This window comes from Peromyscus californicus, unplaced genomic scaffold (genome assembly GCF_007827085.1).
Source record: "Peromyscus californicus insignis strain IS unplaced genomic scaffold, ASM782708v3 Scaffold_5__1_contigs__length_169319896, whole genome shotgun sequence".
In the NCBI taxonomy this organism is placed as follows: domain Eukaryota; kingdom Metazoa; phylum Chordata; class Mammalia; order Rodentia; family Cricetidae; genus Peromyscus; species Peromyscus californicus.
Genome location: NW_026294573.1, coordinates 135,581,196 through 135,604,602, shown reverse-complemented (window position 1 = coordinate 135,604,602; position 23,407 = coordinate 135,581,196). Strand labels below are relative to the sequence as shown.

General features: G+C 36.6%; 1 protein-coding gene across 2 annotated transcripts in view; it reads left to right on the top strand.

Annotated features, from left to right (window-relative positions):
* Rb1cc1 (RB1 inducible coiled-coil 1) overlaps positions 1 to 23,407 on the top strand; it is a 70,237-nt gene that overhangs the window by 23,530 nt on the left and 23,300 nt on the right. For both annotated transcript variants that reach the window (XM_052715053.1, XM_052715052.1), the window contains exons 2-14: positions 1,526 to 1,633; positions 3,394 to 3,514; positions 7,085 to 7,211; positions 7,356 to 7,526; positions 11,561 to 11,763; positions 13,719 to 14,145; positions 18,450 to 18,620; positions 20,002 to 20,186; positions 20,375 to 20,561; positions 20,642 to 20,723; positions 20,817 to 20,878; positions 22,901 to 23,004; positions 23,239 to 23,365. In XM_052715053.1, the coding sequence (XP_052571013.1) occupies positions 3,444 to 3,514; positions 7,085 to 7,211; positions 7,356 to 7,526; positions 11,561 to 11,763; positions 13,719 to 14,145; positions 18,450 to 18,620; positions 20,002 to 20,186; positions 20,375 to 20,561; positions 20,642 to 20,723; positions 20,817 to 20,878; positions 22,901 to 23,004; positions 23,239 to 23,365 (1,917 nt within the window). In that variant the 5' untranslated portion in view covers positions 1,526 to 1,633; positions 3,394 to 3,443. The remainder of the gene's footprint in view (positions 1 to 1,525; positions 1,634 to 3,393; positions 3,515 to 7,084; positions 7,212 to 7,355; positions 7,527 to 11,560; positions 11,764 to 13,718; positions 14,146 to 18,449; positions 18,621 to 20,001; positions 20,187 to 20,374; positions 20,562 to 20,641; positions 20,724 to 20,816; positions 20,879 to 22,900; positions 23,005 to 23,238; positions 23,366 to 23,407) is intronic.

Here is a 23,407-nt window from a genome sequence, read left to right as displayed (position 1 = left end):
ATAGACGATTCAAACTTGGGCTAGGTTTAAGAGTTGGTAGTCAGCAATATTAGTATCTACAGCCATAGGAATAGACCATATTCTGTTCTACACTGGAAGGAAGCCTGATATTTCAACATATACATTGGAGGCCAACATTATTATCTGCCTTATGCTGTGCTCTTACATTAATTTTTTTCTTTTCTCTTCTCATAACATCCATCTGATGCGGTTGTGTTGTATTAATCTCTTGCTGAGTAAAAAATTACTATAAACAAGTTTATTTGAAGCAACATAAATATATTATTTTATCTAGAACTTGTATCTTGTAGGATGATCAGCTGGGAAAAGGTCTGTTCAAAGTCATGTAGTATCATTGAGAATTGTCAGACTGAGGTTCCTGGCTTCCTGCTGTCTATTAGCCAGGGGCCCTGTGTGTGTGTGTGTGTGTGTGTGTGTGTGTGTGTGTGTGTGTGTGGTTGAACTGTCTGTATGGCCATTTACTTAGCAAAGTTGATAAAGGAAGTAAACTGTAAGATGGAAGGCTTAATTTTAATAACCATAGACTGTCCTGTTACCTTTTGCTATATTTTATTGATTAGAACCATAGGCTTTGCTTACATCTTGAGGCAGTGGAGGGGTAGGTGTTGATTAATGAAAACCGGGATGTGGGGATGCCAGAGATAACTGATGCTTATTTCATGGAGGTTGTCGGCTATTAGGTATTCTTTAAAATTTTTACTCTTGTTTTGTGTGTGTGTATGGATGGATATGAGTATGTGCAAGCCACAGTTCATGTGTGGGAGGTCAAAGGATAATTTGAGGGAGCTGGTTCTCTCCACCATCCACCTTGGCTTAGCAACAGGTGGCCTTATGTAACTCTGGAGCCATCTAGCCCACCCTAGGTACTGAAATGGTTAAATAATATGTCTAAGTATCTTAAAGTAAGGAGGGTACATAAAGAGATGGGTCTTCCATAAGGAGTGAGTATTACTCCTGCAGAGTTGTTTCCCAGCACCCGTTTTGAGTGGCTCACTGCTGCCATGCCTGCAATTACAGCTCCAGTGGGATTCAGTGCCTTTGGCATGTGAACCAAGTGCACAAACCCACCTAAAATAATTAAAATCTTTAAAAAAAATTATGGGGTATTCCCAACTCTAACCTGCCTGTCTCTACAGCCTGGGCTCTTCCTTGTCATGGTTATTTTGACTCTTCTTTAGTGTATCTCAGCATGATCTTGAAAAATTACTGAGCCTCCTGTTACCATGCCTCTCTGATCATTATATTTAACGTGTGAAAAATGGCTGCAGGAATAGCAGTTGTGGAAGTTCCTTTGGTGACTTTTGTCTTTAGTGGAGCATTATGGGTCTGCATCATAGTTGTGGATTTGGTGAATATGCAGGTGAGAAAAGATACCAAGGTACCAGACCAGGTAGAGAAATGTTATTGTAGATGGCAGTTTTAAAGGAAAAAAGAACACTTAACCGTATGTTGTTTTGACATTGAATTATTTCTCTATAATGACTCTGAAATTTGTCTTTTCCAGTTCTTTGAGATTCACCAGTAGTGCCACTCAGTTGCCAATACCAAGCAAACACATATAAGCCACTTGTAATCTTAAGAAAAGCAGTAATACTCTTCACAGTACCTGGCGGTAAGTCATGTGCACACCTTCAGAACTGCAATTTTGATCACTGACACCAGAGGTTTAAAACCTTGATTTGCCTTTTCTTACCTGAAAATTTTATTTTATGACTCATAAGGGAAGAAGAACATAAACATACCCAGGCTGAGAAGTTCATTTCATCACTTTCATTTGTCTATAGGATTTCTACCTCCTACTTGTTAAAAAAATAAAAAATAAAAAACCAAAAGTATTAAAGTCCAGTCTTGGTATTTTATTGATTATGAAACCTTCATAAATGAGGTTTTTTTTTTGAGTATTTAAATTGAACAAGTTAATGGCAGAATAGTTTTAAATATTCTCATTTCAAGATCCATCTAGTTTATAGTTAGTGGTAGAGGGTGATCTTTTGTTTTGTTTTCAAGGATGTGTTTATTTTTATTTATATTTATATTTATGTTATATTTATATTCTGTGTTATGAGTGTTTGTTTGCATGTATGTCTGTGCCTGGTGCCTTAAAGAGTAAGAAGAGAGCATTGGATCTTCTAGAACTAGAATTACGCACAGTTGTGAACTACCATGTGAGCACTAGGAATTGAACCGAAGTCCTGCAAGAGCAACAAATGCTCCCTTAAGCCATCTATCTGTCCAACCACCCCCTGGCTGCTGGCTTTTGGGAGTAGAAAGGGGGTCGAGCAGTGGTTCTTGTGGAGTAGTCTGGCTCATAATGGAGATAGAATACAGGGGAAGCAGCAACTAAGTGGAAGGAATTAGGAGAGGGGTGATTTCTTTTAACCTGAAAGTAATGGCTGCTATCTGTCTGTCTCTGGGTGTGTGTGTAGACAGTGTATGGTGTATATGTATGGTCCTGTATCCAGGCATGGAGGCCAGAGGAGGATCTCAGTTGTCCTGCTCTATTACTCTTCTACCTTATTCCCTTGAGACAAGATCTGTCCCTAAACCTGGAGCTAGATTGGTGGCCTACAAGCCCCAGTGAGCTTCCTGTCTATTTCACAGTGCTTGGATTATCAGCTTGCTCATGGCCTTCCCTGCTCTTAGAAAGTGCTTGGGATTTGAACTCAGATCCTTTTGCTTAAGCAGCAAGTGTTTTTTACCTGCTGAGCCATCTTCCTAGCCTAGTAATGGCTACTTGTAGTTTCATTTATACCCTGAAATAGGAAGAAGGAGGAGCAGTGCTTTTGAGGGTTAAGTTTTTATTTGTTTTGAGATCAGAATCAATGCTTCCTAGGCTGACCTGGAACTTAATTAATGTGTAGCCCAGGCTGGCTTTGAACTCAAAGCCATCTTCCTGCCTTAGCCTCCTGATTGCTGGAATTACAAGTATATAAACCTTCTTCATACACACATACACACACACACACACACACACACACACACATGCACACGCACTCACACACTTTTTATGTTGTTTTAATCTTCAAGGATTAAACCTAGAACCTTTCGTATACAAATCAATTATTCTGTTCAACTACACCTCCAGGTTCCTAATTTTTTTATTCTGAATATAGAAAGCAAGAAAAATTATACACATTGTTTTTCTAGTGATGGGCTTTTTTCTTCCTGTAAATAAGTTAACTGTCTGATGTAGAACTGTTACGTTTCTCATTAGTCTCATTTAAAGAAAAAGAGTTGACTTCATTGTTCAATTCATTTATCTTAAAATCAACCTACATTTTATTTTTTTTGTTATATAGTAGGACTGTTCCATCTTGGTGATAAAGGTATTAAAAATGATTCTTGAATTACTCCCTTTGTTTTTCCATTTAGGAACTGCATTGGAGTGTGAGGTACAGCTCACAGATTCCAGAAAGATCATCATGAAGTTATATGTGTTTCTGGTTAACACTGGGACCACTTTGACATTTGACACTGAGCTAACTGTGCAAACGTGAGTTGTATTTCACTTATCCTCTGGTTTTCTATCTTGAATTTATATAAAAAATTATTTTATTTTAAGAAAACACCCTACTGTGATGGAGGATGGCACAGTCAATAAGAACACCTACCTTGCAAGCACAATCTGAGTTTAATGTTCAGAACCCACATAGGAATGACAGTTGTCACAGTGTGTGGTTGTAATCACAGTTTGGGAAGATTCCTGGGACTCACTGGCTAGACAGTCTAGCCTTAATTTGGTGAAATTCAAGACAATGAGAGATGCTGTCTCCAAGGAGGTAAATCATCTTCCTGAGGATAACATAAAGTTGCAACTTCCTGTGCATGTCATATGTATCCACACACATGTGCCTACACAGACAAACATTTAAAAAAAAAAAAGTATTTCTAAAACAACTTGGAGCTAGAGAGTTGGCTTAGTGACTAAGAGCTATTGTGGCTCTTGAAGAGAACACAGTTTCAGTCTCATCTGAACTGAACTGAAACATGGCAGCTAACAGCTATCTATATCTCCAGTTCTAGGGGTTTCAGTAGCTTCTTCTGACCTCTTCAGCACATGTGTAATGCACACTACACATAAAAATAATCTGTAATGGCCGGGCGGTGGTGGCGCATGCCTTTAATCCCAGCACTCGGGAGGCAGAGCCAGGCGGATCTCTGTGAGTTCGAGGCCAGCCTGGGCTACCAAGTGAGTTCCAGGAGAGGCGCAAAGCTACACAGAGAAACCCTGTCTCGAAAAACCAAAAAAAAAAAAAAAAATCTGTAATGAAAAAAATAACCATCTGAGCATGGTGAACACACTTTTTGTCCCAGCAGTCACTGTGGAGGTCGGTGGATATCTGAGTTCCATGTCAGCCAGGGATACACAATGAGACCTTGTCTTTAATGAGACCGTGTCTTTAAAAACAAACAAACAAAAAAACAGTGGCCCTATAACAAGCTTAAGTTTCTTTTCCCTACTTATCATACATAATTATTATCATTCTGAAATGCTACACTCAAATTCCTTAAATTGTGCTTTGTGACTTTTGCATGACTATATTTGTCACAATAAACAAAAAGGGTACTTCCAAACTAAAAGTTCATTAGAGCAATGTGCATCACTTTGCAATTTTCAGTAATTTCTTCGTTTTAAAACTTGAGCTGCATTTTATTTGGGTGTGTGTATTTATGTGTACCAAAGGTGCATGTGTGGAAACCAGAGGACAATTTGTGCAAATTGGTTCTCTTTACCTTCTAGGTTCTGGGGATTGAATTCAGGTCATCAGGCTTGAGAGCAAACACCTTTACCCACTGAGCCATCTTCTCCATTTGCTGCTTTTATTCTGTGTGAATAAAGTCAGTGGGTTTGTTTGGCTTATTAATGAGATTATAAAATAAATGGAATATCCTGATTAGTGCAGCTCATTTCTAATCATTTTCTGCTTTGACCAAGATGTCAAATATTTGACTGAATATTCTCCTAAGCTTATAAAATGCAAAGGATAGTTCTCAGGGCACAGAAAAATTAATTTGAGGTCTCATAGGAAGAAGAAACAAGTAGTACACACCATTTTCAAGACTACTTACTTTATAGTAATGATAGCATTACAGAATGATGTCATACTGAATTTATTACCAATAGCTTGAATAATATTTATTTTGAAAACAAACAACAGGGACAGGACTGGAGAGATGGCTCAGCACTTAAGAGCACTGTTGCTCTTGCAGAGGAGCTAGGTTCTGTTCAAAGAACTGACATGGTCACTCACAACCACGTGTAACTCTAGTTCCAGGATATCTGGTGCCTTCTTCTGGCCTCTGAGGGCACAAGACACACACGTGATACACAGACATATATGTGGGAAAAGCACATATACAACACAAACTAAAAAGGTTTTTGGTTATTGTTGTTTGTTTGTTTTAATGGCACTAAGGTTGCAGGAGGGCCTCACATAGTTCTACCTCTCCCTAAGGATCCATAGTCAGTTAGGGGTATTGGAGGCAGGGCAATATTTTCTTTAGTAGTGGGTCCACTGGTAAGCTGCTTATACTCCTGTGCATAACCCTTTACCCACTCTCTCAAAGTAAACCTAATTAAACTTTAAATAAAAAGTCAGCATGACAGTAGAAGAAAGATGGTAAGTAGCTGGAAAGAGAAAGGAGACTAATGAGAGTGGAAGGGAAATAATAAGAGGGAGAAAGTGAATATGAAAATGTATAAAAGTGTCATAATGAAACAAATTATGTATAATTCATATGTGCTAATACAAAGCTTTTGGAGAGCTAGCTTAGTGGGTGAAGGAAGTTTCTGCTGTGCAAGCATGAGGACCTGAGCTTGGATTCCCAATGTCCATGTAAAAAACCTGATGTTTCAGTGTATGCCTGTAACCCAGCCCTATGGGGGGGAAGGGGCAGCATACAGAGATAAATGAATCCCTAGGGCATGCTGTCCACTCAGTCTAGCCAAAACAGTGAACTTTAGGTTCAGTGGGAGATCCCATCTTCAAATATATGGTGGAAAGCAATGGAGGATAACACCCAGCATCAACCTCTCATGTCCACATACAGGCACACGTGAACATACCAGAACATACACCAAATACACATACACAGGTACCACTAAGCAGTTATTTTGATTTTTATTTCGTTTCATATATGGTGTATGCTTATATACATGTTCATTTGTATACATGTGTATGTGCACATATGTATGGAAGGTAAAATCAAATATAGATGTTTGATATCTTGCTCTGTCACCCTCTACCCTTTTCCCTTGAAACAGGGGCTTTCATTGAACCTGGAGCTTTCTGATTTGACTAGACTGACTAGCCAGTGCATCCCAGGGATCTGCCTGTCTCCTCCCTAGTGTTGAGGTTACAGACATGGACTACCATTTACTTCCTGCTTTTATATATGAGTCCTGGGAATTCAAACTTAGTTCCTTTTGCTTTACAGTGGTCACAGCACTTTACCCACAGAGCTATCTCCTTTGCCCTAATTTATGTTTTAAATACATTCGTTTTCATTGATTCAGTTTTGCTTCTAAAGGGGTGACTTTTCTCATTGTATAAGGCTGGTCTTGAACTTGCTCTTCCTTCTGGGAGTGCAGATTACAACATGTCACTATGGATTATTATGAATTTTTTTTAAAGGAAGGAGTTTTCACATGGTTTAGACTTAATATACTTTCTATAATGTGAAAATCTTAACACAAATTCTGGGTTCTGAGGCATTCTACCAAACTAGACACCATATATATGTCTGTTTATACCTTTCACCATTATGCAAAAAAAAAAAAAACCTGAAAAGTAATTGTATGTACTGCCTGTATTTTTAGATGTCACACTTTTAGATGTGACAGAATAGGCATTTAATTCACTGACAGCCAGTTGACTGTGGTATCTAATTTAAAAAATAGGAAACTATTACTTCTGGATTTTTTTTTGTTGTTGTTTTTTTTGGAGAAAAATGTTAGAATGAAATTCAGTAACATATTATGGTGTGTGTGTGTTATTTTATGAAGTACTGCTTTTATAAAAGCACTAGGCATATGTAAATAACTGGATTTTGTTTTTCTAAGTGTGGCTGACCTTAAGCATGCCATTCAAAGCAAATACAAGATTGCTATTCAGCACCAGGTGCTAGTGGTCAATGGAGGAGAATGCATGGCTGCAGATCGAAGAGTGTGTACCTACAGCGCTGGAACGGTAGGTGTCAAGGAGTTCTAAACTGCATATTCTGCCTTCTCATCAGATGGGGAGCAGGGACTCTGTTCTTGTATCAAGAGCAGTGTGCAAGTTCATCATTTATAACATTTTTATTTTTATTATTTCTGCATTTTTTTGATACAGGACACAAATCCAATTTTTCTTTTTAATAAAGAAATGATCTTATGTGACCGTGCACCTGCTATTCCTAAAACTACCTTTTCAACAGAAAATGACATGGAAATAAAAGTTGAGGAGTCTCTTATGATGCCTGCAGTTTTTCATACTGTTGCTTCGAGGACACAACTTGCAGTGGTAAGATCTAAACACTCTTTTAACTAATTGCTTCTGAAAGCATTCAAGTCTAGCTAGCAGAGAAGTCAAAATTACTTAGTTAACATGAAAAACACCCACCTTTTTTCTCCTCTTACATTTTTTTATGTTCTATTTTAGTGTGTGTGTGTGCGTGTGTGTGCTCATGCACGTGAATGAAGATTATGAGAACATAGAGATCAGAGAATATCTGGTGGCAGTAGGATCTTTTTCCACAATATAGCTCCTAGGATTGACTCAGCTGCTTGGCAGTGAGTGTCTTTCTGATAGTTATTTCACAGTCCTCTTCTTAAAGACATGGATTTTTAGAACCTCCTCTTCTACTAAAGTGCAGGGTTGAGGGTTGGGGCTAAAGTTAGGTGGAACAATGTTTAAGAGCATGCATTGCTCTTCCAGACAACTTGACTTTGGATCTCAGAACTCATGTCAGGTGGCGCACAGCGGCCTGAAGCTCCAGCTCTAGGGTATCTGATGCCTCTAACTTCCATAGGAACCTCCACTTATCTGGTGTGCACACACATTCACAATTGAAATTGATAGAAACAAATCTTTAAAAATTATTTATTCATATTTTATGATTAATATGCCTAGTTGTAAAATTTTAGTCCTCTGTGTTCCTAGATAGTGTGAGAAGGACATCTTAAATATGACTTGGCCAGCATCTCCCCAAAATGAGGATAGTCAGGTAATTAGTTGATTAGGTACCCATGTTAGAACAGACACTAGAGCTCAAGGTAACTTTAGTAAAACAGTTCCTTTTCCTTATTCATTTCTAGTTCTTGGAAAAGGAACTACAATCCTTTCCCATCCATATGACTTACCGATCGATATTTTCAATCCCCATATATTGTTGCTAATTATTTGATTTTCCTATTTTGTTATAGTATTTCTTTTTGTTTTTAGATAGGGTCTCTCTGATCTCTCTTGCTATCCTCAAACTGTCAATCCTTCTGTCTTAACTTTCTCAGTCCAGGAATTACAAGCATGCACTATGCCTTGTTTTCTCTTATAGTTTACTTTTACTTAACTGTAGTGCCATTGACTCTAAGTGGTCAAGAAGCTGCTGTGTTTTACTTTTACATACGAAAAAATGTATCTTAGAACATGTGAAGCAACACAGTTTTTATTGTATTTTTAGAAGGTAAACATTTAGTAAAGTTTCAGTGTTGGTTAGTAAAACTTAGGACTGGACAGAGGTTCTTGTGGCAGGGAAACAGATGAGAAGAATTCACACATTACAGCCAAAGTGGCAAACTGGAAGCAGAAGGGAATGAGTGCTGATGAAGCTGCTGTTCAGCCTAATAGTGAGCAGCAGGCTTTTATTTGATTTTTCTTGGAGTGGGCTAACCTTTTGATATTTGTCTATTCGTTAGTCATGGACTTTAAAAGATGTTTTTCTTCTTGTGCACAACAAGCATTGTGGTTTGGGATTGGCTGGTAGTAGGAGGTGACTTCATCCAGGATTATTGAGTCCCTTCTGTTGCTGTTGTCATCATCATGATAAAAGACTTGGTAAGGCTTGAATCAGGCTGAGGGCAGGCCCACTTGATGGTGGCATCATCTTCTTGCATAAACCTCTTGGTCTCCTCTAAGAAAATGTAATATTAAATATTTAATATATTTTTAACTGATTAGAGGGAAAGGTGATAAAATATAAATCAGCAAAAGCATGGAAAAGGTATTATATAAGGAAAAGATATGGCAGGATTATACTCGGGCATTAAGAATAATGCTGTGTATGAAGAGAGATGATTTCTTTATTGTAGATGAAAAATATTAAAAATTTTAGCAGTTGAAATGAGAGTGAGGAACATTGTTATTGAGATTAAAGTGATTCAAAATGCCAGTCATTTCTATTCTTGTTTTATAGGCTGTTTGAAAATTACTTGGTTCTTTAGGGCCTTGTATGCTTTTAAGTAAAGGAGGAAATTTTCAATTGCTTTTAAAGTTTCTTGAAAGATAATTTTAGACCCCTTAGCTGCTTAAATAACTTACCTTTGTTAAAGGAAATTGGTCAGCTGTTTTTTTACTTATAGATCTGAGATAAACTTCTCTACCCTGTACCTGTAGTTATTTTCTGAATATTCTTATTTTGTGCTTATGTATTTCCTTGTTTCTAATTTTCATTTTTTATATATATATATGTATACACACATACATATATATATATGTATAGATGTATACAAATACACACACACACACACACACACACACACACACACGCACAGAGCTAACGGTGAACAAATGTCATAGGTGATGCCTGAGCCTGTTGGTCCACTGACACTTTTTGCATTTTGTACAACAATACTAGGTTCACATCAAGGTCCTGTGAGCTTCCAATCATGGATTATTGGCCAAATTTATAATACCAGGCATGCATGTGTTTACTCCTGTGGAACAGAACTCAGAAAGTGGTTGATTATCCCAATAACATTTTGCACCTATGTGCATATCTTCAACATTCTTATTCAGTCATCATTGCAGTTCAAGGAGTTTGCAGCTGGATAAGAATGTTGATGACCTACTCCCCATCCCCACACACCAGTTTCTTAAATAGCAGCTTCCAGTACTATGTGAGCTAGCCAACAGGGAAGAAGGTTCCCTTTCCTGTGATGAATGTGTGTGAATATGTGTGTTGCCTTCAGCAGTAGGATCCTAGGGTCCTACCACAAATTCTAATAGACAACTAAGAGCAGTGGTAACCTGTGTTGTTTTTCTTGGGGGAGGGGATCCTCTGGCACACTCCTCCTGACATCTTAATGTACATATTCTATATGCAGTGCTGTTTGTTTATAGTATTAACTATTTGCTGTTTGCTTGCTCCCTTTCTGTCACCTCCCCCTGACATGCATGGTGTGTATCTGTCTAATTATCTCTTATGCCACCTAATTGTATTACAGGTATGTACCACCATGCTGGCCCAAAGTAAAAACTGATTTCTTTTTTTTAAGATTTATTTATTTATTATGTATACAGCATGTATGACTGCAGGCCAGAAGAGGGCACCAGATCCCATTACAGATGGTTGTGAGCCACCATGTGGGTGCTGGAAATTGAACTCAGGACCTCTGGAAGAGCAGTCAATGCTCTTAACCTCTGAGCCATCTCTCCAGCCCCCTGATTTCTTTTTTGTTAGCATTTTGTGAGTCTTTAGACTTGTGGCCCTCTCTTCTCTTTCCTCTAGACTGTTTGTTGCTAAGAAGTTATATTTTGCATTTTCTATTCTTCTCCACTTTATTCTTTTCCAACCTTTGGAATTTTTCATTCCTTCCTAGTTTATGTCAGTATTTTCTTTGTACCTTCATAAGTAACCTGAGCTTCTGAAAGTCTTCCCTTGTTTCCTTTTTCTTTTTAAGTGGCTAAGACAGAGTGATGTTATATTTTCTACAGGTCCAGAATCTTCTGAGGGAGGGAACTTCTCTTATTTAGAAATCTCCTGCAGCTTTTTATCACTTTGCACTTGATACTTCATTCTTTGTAACTGAATTCCAGTCATCTGTTCTTAAAAATCTTTTGACTTTTAGGGCTACAGACGATTTAATTGGTAAGAATGCTTGTTGGGCAAGCTTGAAGACTTGAGTCCCCAACACCTATTCAAAAAGCTGGGAACAGTAATTGAGGGTCAGTAGACAGAAATGTCATTGAGCTTGCTAGCTACCAGCCCAGATCCAGGCTCAGACTTGAACAGAATGGAAGTGATAAATACCCAATCTCCTCTTTAGGCTTCCATACTCATATTCTTGCACATGTGCCACATATATTTATACCACAGCGTGGATATGCACATACAAACATGCATGCACACACACAAAAGTAATAATAATAATAATTTTATATTTTGAGGACTCCTACCTTAGAATTTCAAGATGTATTTATATTATATAGTCTAGAATTTGATAATGCTTTTTCAATCGTTTATGTTTGGTACAAATATTTGTGAAAATGTGTGTGTGTGTATATGCAAACATGTACACACAAACCATTGCTTTCTTTTATTCTTTTCCATTTTTAAACAGGAAATGTATGAAGTTGCCAAGAAGCTTTGCTCTTTCTGTGAAGGTCTTGTCCATGATGAACATCTTCAGCACCAAGGCTGGGCTGCAATCATGGCCAATCTGGAGGACTGTTCAAATTCATACCAAAAGCTTCTTTTCAAGTTTGAAAGTATTTATTCAGATTATCTGCAATCCATAGAAGACATCAAGTTAAAACTTACTCAGTATGTTTATCATTAAGTGAATTTTTAAAATGCCTTTGAAGTTTATCAGTTTTTTAGTCACTGGATGTTTGTTCCTTGGAGGCCATATGTTTATTTAAATATGATTAATTTTAGAGTCTTTTGAAATATTTATCATTGTTATTATTATATAAGTAAAGGCATGTGTGTTCCATGGTGCTTATGCAGAAGTCAGAGGACAAGTTTAGATTTGAGTCTGTCTTTCCAGTGTGGGATTCAGGCCTTTCTTGTTACCCACTCAGCCATCTCACTGGCCAATTTTTAGAGTCATGCTTTAGTTAAGTTATGGTTTTTGGTTTGGTGCTTTGTTTATTTGTTTGTTTGTTTTTTTGATACAGGGTTTCTATGTACCCCTGTCTCTTCTGGAATTCACTATGTAGACCAGGCTGACTTTGAACTCAGAGATCCATCTGCCTCTGTCTCTCAGGTGCTGGGATTAAAGGCATGCGCCACCATGCCCAGCTCTAAATTGTGGTTTTTACTGTATTTTTTTTTAAAAAAAAAATACATATTTTGGCTCCCACATGCTTTGTTTTTTCTTGAGTGATTTTATTATATAAAAGGCTTTGAGTAATTTATAAAACTAAAAAATCTTTTCCTGTATTTTCACCAATAGAGAAAATGTAAAATGGAGGAGGAAAAAAAAAAAAAGACCAGATCCCTCATCTCATATAAATAAAAAGACCATCAGACATTGAAAATTTTAAGTTATTTTTAAAATATTGCCATCCTAGTATAAGTTCTTTATATATTAGGCATGTACTATTGGGTTTTGGAAGGAAAGAACTACAAATCTATAATTAATATGCTAATGAGCATTAATTTAACCTTAAAATAACTACTGCATGCTCATATATGTACTTTTCAGATTTTGTATTCTGATTTTTAATTTTCTTCTTTTTTTTTTTAACTTTGAATTTGCAGTAGAGGTGATAGCATGTTCTCTTATTTTCTTTCTCTTCCTTAATCTTTGCGTTTTTTGAAGTCATGCTAGGGACTCAATCCAAGTTCCGTCTTGTATTAGAGAGACATTTTTACTCTAAGTTACGTCCCAGCCACATGACTTCTCCTTTCCCTGAGTTTTCTCAGTTTATGGATAAGTTTTGGCCTTTGTAGACATTGAAAGAAATATTGATAGAAAAGAGAATGACTAGTCAGTATTAAAAGGATCATTCTTAATTGTTTATTGCAATAACCTTTTTTGGGTACCTATTTTGGAGAGAGTCCCACTAACCACATCAGTTTATTTTAGGGACCTGAATCTTTTTATATACAATACAGTTTAATGAGATCTTAAAGATTTCATATTTTCCCCATATCCTTTCGCAGCTTATCGCTCTTAGTCTATTTTTCTGATATGGTGAAAGTAAGAGTTACCCTAAAGCTAAATTATGAATTTTATACTGTGCTTTTTTTTTTTTGGTTGTTTTGAGACAGGGTTTCTCTGTGTAGCTTTGCGCCTTTCGCCTTTCCTGGAACTTACTTTGGAGACCAGGCTGGCCTTGAACTCACAGAGATCCGCCTGCCTCTGTCCCAAGTGCTGGGATTAAAGTCATGAGCCACCACCGCCCAGCCTTATCTTGTGCTTTCAAGACATTAAATATATTTGATTGTGTTAAAGGCAGTTTTACAGTGAGGGACTGCTCTGGTCAACCTTCAGTTTATTTTATTTTTTAATAAAAAGGTTTTATTTGAAAAGGGTTTGATTAAAAAGTCAATGTCTACTTGTTTAGTATAATCTAGCTAGCTTTACTGTAAATAGAAATTGTAATGTTAATGGTCCTCTCTACTAAACTACATTTAGCTGGATAATAAAAGAGCTTATATGTGTATAATACATGGAGCAATGGTAAGGCTGGTTCTTTGAGGTACACTGTGATTTCATTGGATGATACTAGAGCACACTTGCTTTACTGACTCATGTTTTGTATATTAAGTTTAGGAACTGCGGTCTCAGTAATGGCCAAGATCCCACTGTTGGAGTGCCTGACCAGACATAGCTACAGGGAATGTTTGGGAAGACTGGATTCTTTAAATGGACATGAAGGCTCAGAGAAAGCTGAGATGAAAAGATCCTCTGAACTGGTGCTCTCTCCTGATATGCCTAGAACAACTAACACATCTTTGTTAACCTCATTTCACAAGTCAGTGGAGCATGTAGCTCCAGATCCCACCAATGCTGAACGTGGCAAAGAACTTAGGGAATCTTGTCAAAGTACTGTCCAGCAAGAAGAAGCTTCAGTAGATGATAAAGACAGTGATCTACCTTTTTTTAATGTTTCCTTGTTAGACTGGATAAATGTTCAAGATAGACCCAATGATGTGGAATCTTTGGTCAGGAAGTGCTTTGATTCTATGAGCAGGGTAAGTAATGTGTGTGTGTGTCGAGTGGACTGTTAAGTTATAATTGAAATAGATTACCTTGGATTGGAACTTAGAGATTGGATCAAATTACTTGTAACTATGCTTTTGAATTGGTTATAAATTATTTCAAAATATAAATTTTTAGTGCAATGAGAAGGGTTGCATAGCTTTTGAGTGGTTCAAAGATAAATCACTACCAACTAAAGTATAGTGTTGAACATTTCCATCATCTAGAAAGTTGTCTTTTCCCAGTGAGCAACTTCCTACATGAGAAATTATAACTATTCCATCTCCTTAAAAATTCATCAGTAAGACATTGTGCTTTCAGTTACAATTCTAGAAGTAAAACTGGGATAAATGTCTCTTTATATCTGCTCTGTGAATTGATGCAAAACATTTCCATCAGAAAGGAAATTATTGTTTTATTGACACAAAATACTACAGTTTTGAAGATTTCAGTTATCCAAATACAATTGCTTAAAGGGGCACATAGTTGAAAAATAGATTGGGTCCTTGATTAATCAATTCTTTAAAAAAACCAAATATCTGGTTTATGATGCCTGGAACAGCACTGCCTACCTTAAGTTATAAGTAAAGTGAATACCTCTAAGATCTTGGTTTTCTAATATGTTCAGCATCTGTGTCCTTGATAATGTCCAATAGGTAGGTATTTCATTCAGTTAAGCATTTGCCCCAGCAAAAATTATTGTCAAAAACGAATGAAAGCTTGACTAATGTTTCTGCTTAAATTTTAAACTAGTATTTAGTAGCTTAAATTTCCATTTGACTGGATGATCAACTATATAACAATGGTCACAATAACCAATGTCATTTTTTCATAATTAGAACTTGTTGTGGAATAATCTTTTTTTTGTACATCGTGAAGATGTGTTTTTGCCAAGGCGTCTTCTGGTTGGTCTGATAAAAAACTGAGTGTCCCATACCTAGGCAGGAAGAAGTATAGATAGGACTTCCAGGCAGAGAGAGAGGTGAGGAGATGAATCTAGATGCAGATGCCAGAAGAGACAGAGAAGCAGCAGAACATGCAGGAGGAGAGGTAGAAGCTACGAGCCATGTGGCAGCACATAGATGAATAGAAATGGGTTAATTTAAGTTATAAGAGCTAGTTAGAAACAAACCTAAGCTAAGGCCAAACTTTCGTAATTATTATTATAAGTCTCTATGTCATGATTCAGTGGCTGCTGCAAGAACTGTATTAGAAGTCACAATAATTTTACATAAAACCTGATGCTTGCTAGGGAAGCACTCTACCACAGTGTTTTATCCCTGTATTATTTTGAAACAGAGTCTCACTAACTTTCCGAGGCTGACTTAGAACTCACTGTGTAGTCCAATTTAGACTTTTTACAATCCTCCTGCATCAACCTTTTCAGTAGCTAGGAATACAGGCCTTGCTACCAGATTCACCATAAGACATTTTGGTCTTTGTCTCTCATTTAGTGAGTACTATTTATCTCATAGCAGTAGTTTTGTTTTCCAGCAATATAATAAATAAAAGGTGTCCAGAGGAGATGCTTTTGTGTTTCTGTTGAAAGTCCTTAGTTTCATAATTAATCCCATATCTATTGTTATCCATAATGTGTATTTCCAACTGTGAAATTCAGATACATACCTCTGGAAATGAGTTGGGACATAAGTTTTTTAGAATTTAATGTTTGAAATCACTCAAATTCCAGCCCTGACACTTGTGAATTTAAGTGTCAGTGTCTCATATTTTTCTTTCTTTTTTGTTTTTTGAGACAGGGCTTTTCTGTGTAACAGTCCAGGCTGTCCTGGAACTTGCTTCAAAGGATGGCTTTGAACTCAGAGATCCACCTGCCTCTGCCTCCCAAGTGCTGGAATTAAAGGCATGCACCACCATTGCCCGACAATGTTTATAAGTTTCTTAGCAATTTGAATCCCTAGTTTTACATTTGTATGGACTGATAGATGATAGTTTGGGTAGTTATTTTGTTTGCAACCCAACTTTAATTTATGCATAATATTCTATAATTGTTGATTCATTTTTTTGTAGACTTCTATTTTATAAATGAAGAGGATTTATGTTTCTGATTAGTAAATGGGTTAACATGTATACTTAGCTCAGTTTAAACTTCCCAGAATTTATCGACCCCTAGTGTTTCTAATATTTCTTTCAAGCAACTTACTTTACTTTATTGTTTATCTGTTTTTCTCTTTATTTATTTAGTAAGACAGGGTCTCATTATGTAGCCCTGGCTGGCCTTGAAATTCTTCTACCTATCTAGTGCTGATAGTAAAGGTGTGCATTGATACATCCAGCTATTTATTGAATATTTTGCTTGTTGTATAGAGGGTAGTTTGTTTAAAGGTTGTATAGCTAGAAATAGAAATTAGAAATTAGAAATTTGGTTTTACAACTTCTTTAAGGCAACTGTTGTATGTTGGCCATGTATATGTCAAAGAGAGTTCATGAGTAAAAATTAATATAGCACTAGATGGAAACCTGAACAAATAATTATTAATATGATTAATATTAATGAAAACTATCTGGAAATTATGGCTTTTATCATCTGGGAAGATGGAATAAAATATTCCACAAATTATTAAGTAAGTAAAATTTTATTATAGTAAAGTTTTTTGAAATTATGTTAAAGTAACTCAAGCTATCCATTATTTTACTCTTTCTGACCATTGTTTACATTACTTGAATTGTCTTCCTGTTTTACCTTCTCTCAAGCCCCATTTAAAGGGCCTAGTCAGGGGCTGGAGAGGTGGCTCAGCAGTTAAGGACACTGGCTGTTCTTCCAGAGGGCCTGGGTTCAATTCTCAGCACCCACGTGGCAGCTCACAACTGTCTGTAACTCCATTTCCAGGGGATCTGATACCTTCACACCAATGCACATAAAATAAAAAAAAAAAAAAAAAAAAAAAAGTTAAATAAAGGGCCTAGTCAAATACCTCCTTTACAGATCAGTGGGACAGTCTCAAAGATCTTGGTCAATGAGATGGCCTAGTGGGTAAAGGATAACTTGAGTATGGTATCTGCCTCCCAGATGGTGTAGGGAGGGAATTGGTTGTCCTTCCACATGTATGTTATGGCTTTTGAGAGCTCACACTCATGCCCACACATGTACATTTGCTTGCGTGTACACACACACACACACACACACACACACACAGAGTTGAAAAAAATAACTTGGTTGATATCTTCATGTTAATATTAGGAGGCATTGAGAATCACCGTCTGAGGCTTGAAAAACTGTGCTACTTTTCCTCCTTTAAAAGTTGAACTTAGGATCTGGCAGTATGACTCAGGGTAAAAGCCTGAAAACCTCATTTCAGTCCCCGGGATTCACATGGTGAAAAGAGAGAACTAATTCTTAGAAATCATCTTCTAACCTCATGTGCAGGCTATGGCATGTCTTTTTGTTTATACATAGAGCGCTTGCTTACCAAGGCCCCAGGTTCAGTCTCCAGTACTGCAATACAGTAATGATGAAGTAATAAAATATTCTTTCAAGGTATTGGCAGTGGCTCTCATAAAAATGAATGGATGGATGAATGGATGGATGGATGGAATTGTAGTAATTAGAGTCTGAGAAGAAGTCTGTCAAGGAACCAGCAGAGTCTGAAGAGATTGGCAAAGGTGGTCTGCTATGCCAAAGTGCCAAGAGCCTTTAATGAAGCAAGGTTATTTGATATTTGTGACTGGACAGTGTTTACTGAAAAATAGTAACACTTGTGGAATTAAAGCCAGATAACAGGCAAGATTAAAGATTAAGAAAGCATGTTGATCTAGCCATTTCCTTGCAGTAGAGATTAAGTTTAAGTTTTCTTTTCCACTTGGGAAGAAAAATCTTGCCTTTTTAAAGATAGGGTCTTGCAGAGTTGCTTGTGCGAGCCTGAACTTTTAGTCTTCTGCTTTGCTTGCTAAGCTCTGAATTAAGCATGTACCAACATGCCTGGCTGTGGAAGATGATTGAAGAGAAGTTGAACTGATAATCTACTTTATATAACTTTGACCTTGAAAAATAACATTTTCTTAGGGATATTGAGAATTAATTAAATTGTAGCATTGATTGAGATTTGTGTTTCCTGGAATTATGCACTTGATTTATTATTGTAGTTTGTTTAGCACCAGTTGTTTAGAATGAGATGAGTCCTATTAACCTTCCTTTGGAAGTATAAGTTGATTTCCTATGCATTGTTTTTCTGTGTCATTTTCTATCACTTTTATATCTGACCCTAATTCCAATTAGTGTGGAATACAGTTGAAACTATTTCTAGAAGATTTTATTCATAAATGTTTCCTTCTCATTTAGCTTGACCCAAAGATTATTCAACCATTTATCTTAGAATGCCATCAAACTATTGCCAAACTTGATAATCAGAATATGAAAGCCATTAAAGGGCTTGAAGATAGGCTATATGCCTTGGACCAGATGATTGCTAGCTGTGGCCGGCTGGTAAATGAACAGAAAGAGCTTGCTCAGGTATTGTATTTGGCTATTTTTGTATATTTTAAGTGCAATGTCTATTTATTGTGCACATTTGTTCACTTTTCCCTTCACTGTTGATAATGCATTATTATTTATATGTGTATTAGTTAAGTTTGCCTGTCACTATGACTATATAACTAACAAAAAAGTTAAGGGAAAAGTGGTTTATTTGGTTTGGTTTCAGAAGGGTACAGTCTGCAATCTGCAGGGCACCAGGAGCACATTCAGGAGGAGCATTTTCAGTAGTAGCAGAGATACAACTTACCTCTTGTCAGGTTAAGAAGAAAATAGTATCCAGAAACAAAAAATGGAACGGGCTGGCCTGGGCTAGAGATCTAAAGGTCCATACCCCAGTGATCCATTTTTCAGCTAAGTCTTGTATCCCAGCGGTTCTATATCTTCTCAGAGCAACACCAAAGGAGGGCTGTCACTGGAAAAGTGAGCTTGTGAGGGCAGTTCAGACTTATAACAATATACCACATAATAGAGGAGGGAAAAAGTTATGTTCTATGTTGTTATTCCCATTTGAGACAGGGTCTCACTGTTACCCAGCCTAACATGCCTCTGCCTCCTTTTCAGTGTTGTGATTACAGATGACTACCATGACACAAAACCAAGGCATGATCTTAATGGTTGACTTTGATAAAATAAAGTGAGTTCAGGTATTATGGATGAAAACTGAAATACAAACCATGGATATATTTCCACAGCTGGAGTGAAAAGATTATTTTCAATGTCTTAGTACAACTTAGTCTCGTATTCTCCCTCAAAAACAAATAGGACAAGAAATAGAAGAAAAATACGAAATCTTGGAAAATTGACTAATCCTTTCCAGTTATAACCAATTGTTTTCCACCCCTCTCCCCCTAGAGCCAAAAAACTGAGTTTCATCTCATACTCCTCCTCTTGTTCCCTCCTCCCTGTCCCTCCTCCCCTCTGTTTCATGGACTGGCATTTTCCTGTGCAGCCCAGGTTGTCATCCTTCCTGCCTCTGCTTTTGGAGAGCTATGGCTGCTATTGGTTGTTGTATTTTTATTTCTTGTGATGTTGATGTTTCATGTGCTTGTTTTTAGTAACAAAAATCAAAGAAATATAAAAGTCTGAGGTAGCTTAAATTTTGTTTCCCTGACATTTTAAAGAATTTGTTTGCTTTGGGCTTGTGTTTGAATCAGTTATTTTAATACAGCTTTCAAGATAACAGATTATTGTAAGTTGGTTTTCGGTCCCTGAACTGGCGTTTACTTTTGTTTCCCCTTTAGTGTGGGATATAGATTTTAGGGCTCAAAATGGAAAGTGGTCCATTGTCTGTTTTTCTCTTGAGTGTTTATGTCATTTATGTAACAAAATTAAATATTCTTAAAACTTTTTCTCAAAGGGATTTTTAGCTAATCAAATGAGAGCTGAAAACTTGAAGGATGCATCTGTGTTACCTGATCTGTGCCTGAGTCATGCAAATCAGCTAATGATTATGTTGCAAAACCACAGAAAATTGTTGGATATTAAACAGAAGTGTACCACTGCCAAACAAGAGCTAGCAAACAATCTACATGTCAGACTGAAGTAAGAGATACTATCATATTTAATTTAGGCTCTTTAGACTTCATGCTTTTATCTCCCAGTAATGAATAAATGCACATTTATTACCCTGGGATTAGACTTTAGAGTCTTGATCCTCACAGCTTACCTACAAGATGATTTTTAGCAAATGTTGGGACTATTGAAAACAATGAATCTTGCTTCTTCTGTAGGTGGTGTTGCTTTGTGATGCTTCATGCTGATCAAGATGGAGAAAAACTGCAAGCACTTCTCCGCCTTGTGATAGAGCTGTTAGAAAGAGTCAGAATTGTCGAGGCTCTTAGCACAGTTCCGCAGATGTATTGCCTAGCTGTTGTTGAGGTTGTAAGGAGGAAAATGTTCATTAAACACTACAGAGAGGTAAGCAATTCCAATTGTTTAATTATATGTGAACATTAATAACTGGGATATGTTATTAACATAAACTTTCCTCTTCTAAGTGGGCTGGTGCTCTAGTCAAAGATGGGAAACAATTGTATGAAGCTGAAAAGTCAAAAAGGGAATCCTTTGGGAAATTATTTAGTAAGTGTTAATTTATTTACCCTTTTCCTTTTTAATTTTTTTGGCTCTTAAATAATTTCTAAAATAACTGTTCCTTCCTAATTCTTCATACAGGGAAATCCTTTTTAAGAAACCGTCTGTTTAAGGGACTGGACTCTTGGCCCCCCTCATTTTGTGTATGTATTTATTTTCTAATCGTGACTAAATTTGTTTATTATAAAACCTCTTTTTTCAGGGATAGAAGTATTTATCAGAAACAGAATAAGTTGTGATAGGATTAAATCGGCATAAAACGGTTTTGGCTTTAAGGGTTACCTGGTATAAGCTTTAATACGTGTTAATAATTAGTTGTTGTTAAGTTTTGAGAATGTATTTTAGTTACAGTATTTATCCCTCCTCTTCCCTCCCTCCAAAACTTCCTATATACCCCTCCCACTCTCCTTCAAATTCATGGCCTTTTTTCATCAATTGTTATTGTATGCATGCATATATGTGTGTGTATACATATATGTTCCTAAATATAACTTGATGAGTCCATATAATGCTACTTGTACGTGTAGTTGACAATTTGGCACTGGACAATTAGTTAGTGCGCTCATCCTTGGGGAAGGTCACCTCTCCTGCTCCCAGCTTTCCTCAGTTGCCTGCAGTTCTTTGTGTAGGGTTGAGGCCTCCTGGGCTTTTCCCTATGTAGGTTGATGTGTTTGTTACTGTCCTCCTTGTTCATCTCATGTTTGGGTATGCTGGTGAGACTTTGTGGATATAGCTTCTAGTGTTAGTAGAAGGCAAATTCCCTAATCCTCTGTCTCTTACAATCTTTCTGCTTCCTTTTTTCTTGAGCCTTTGGTGCTTGAATGTTTGTGGATAAACCCTTTGCTACTGTTCTCCACAACTCTTCAAATTGATTGGCTGTGGTTTTTCTGTAGTGGTCTCTGTTGCAAAAGAGAAGTTCTTTAATGAAGGGTGAAAATGTATACTTTTCTGTGGGTATAAGGACAAATATCTGTAGATAGTTGTTAAGGACATGCTGGTTTAGCAAATTAATGGTTGTAGATTCTCCAATCGTGATGATTTCACTAGCACTGAGTAGTTATCTAGGTTTCCAGTACCAGACATGGTCTCTTTCTTGTTGAGTGGTTCTTAAGTTCAATTAGAGAGTTGTTGGTTACTGCCAAGGTATGTGTGCCATTACTTCATGACCAGAGAGCACACATTAGGCTGTCAAGATCAATGGGAATGCAATTTTTTAGCTGTTTTGTTTTTCCTTTTTTTTTTTTTGTATTCTTTTCTGTTGTCTTTTCATCCCTTTGTCTCCACACCACTTCATTATTTGATGAGTCAGAGTAATTTGAGTCTTCAATAAATCTTTATTAAAATTAAACATGAAAATGCCATTTGATATATTTTAAGGCCAGTTAGCTAGATCTATTCATTTTTAAAATGAAAAGAAACATTTTTCATGATCAAAGAAATTTTGGAAATGCTATGTGCCCTTCCCCTATTTAAGGATCTCAGTTTTAAATATGTTTCTACAGGGCAATCTTTCTTAAGAATGTACACAAGTAATGTAATTGGAATTCACATGCATACTTACTTATCTATGAACCTGTTTTATGTAGATTATCCTGACCTATTTAAATCTTTTTGACCAGTGATTAAGATAATTGGAGTTATTTTTAAAAGATACCACTCTTGCCAGTATTATAAAAAACAACTAGTAGGACTTTAGAATTAATACTTTTTATTTAAAGTTGACCCATAGTATTTTTTTTAAAAGAGAACAAAGAAAGAAATCTTCCTAAGGTATAGCAATAGAATTTACTATAGAGAGACCTTTTGTGATCATTCTGTGAGTCAGGGGAAATTAGGGTATAGCACATGCACAGTGCAACACATGGCACCGTTTTGTATTGATGGGATACTAGAACTTCTCTAAAATGGTGCAAGAACAAAAGGGGAAGAAAAAGCATATTAGCTGTCACCAAACAGCTCATTGTCCAGACTGTTAAAGCTTCACAGAGCTAGTGTGTCCTGACATCTTTGCATGGCCCTTTGCTTCATTCTATTGTCTTTCTCTCTTAATTGTGATGACAACATTTGACACATTTTTGTCAATCTCTTATGTTATATTTAATTATAGCAAGAAATCATAGCTAAATCCATCCTTTATATTGGTAAGGTTTTTTTTCCTTTTGTAGACTCAGAAGCCTCGAAAATTTGACTGTGAACTTCCAGATATATCATTAAAAGATTTACAGTTTCTTCAATCATTTTGTCCTTCAGAAGTGCAGCCGTTCCTCAGGTAAAGGCCATAGTATATTTAACTTAGTTGATCTTAAAGTGTTGAAAGTTATTTTCTTCTGGCTTTCCTGACTTGGCATATTGGGTTTTTTAGGACATAAGCTTCTTCCAGCTTGCCTATCCTTGCTTAAGAAGGACTGGTCATGCTGTTGTATTTTTTTTTTTTTTGAAAGATTAATTGGTTCACAGTTCTTGTAAGAAACTGAAAATTCAGTTTGTTTGCATTCTTTTTCAGGGTTCCCTTACTTTGTGACTTTGAACCTCTACACCAGCATGTACTTGCCCTACATAATTTGGTAAAAGCAGCACAAAGTTTGGATGAAATGTCACAGACCATTACAGATCTGCTAAATGAACAAAAGGCAAATAAGTTGTTTTAAATATTTTTATTAGTATAAGATGTT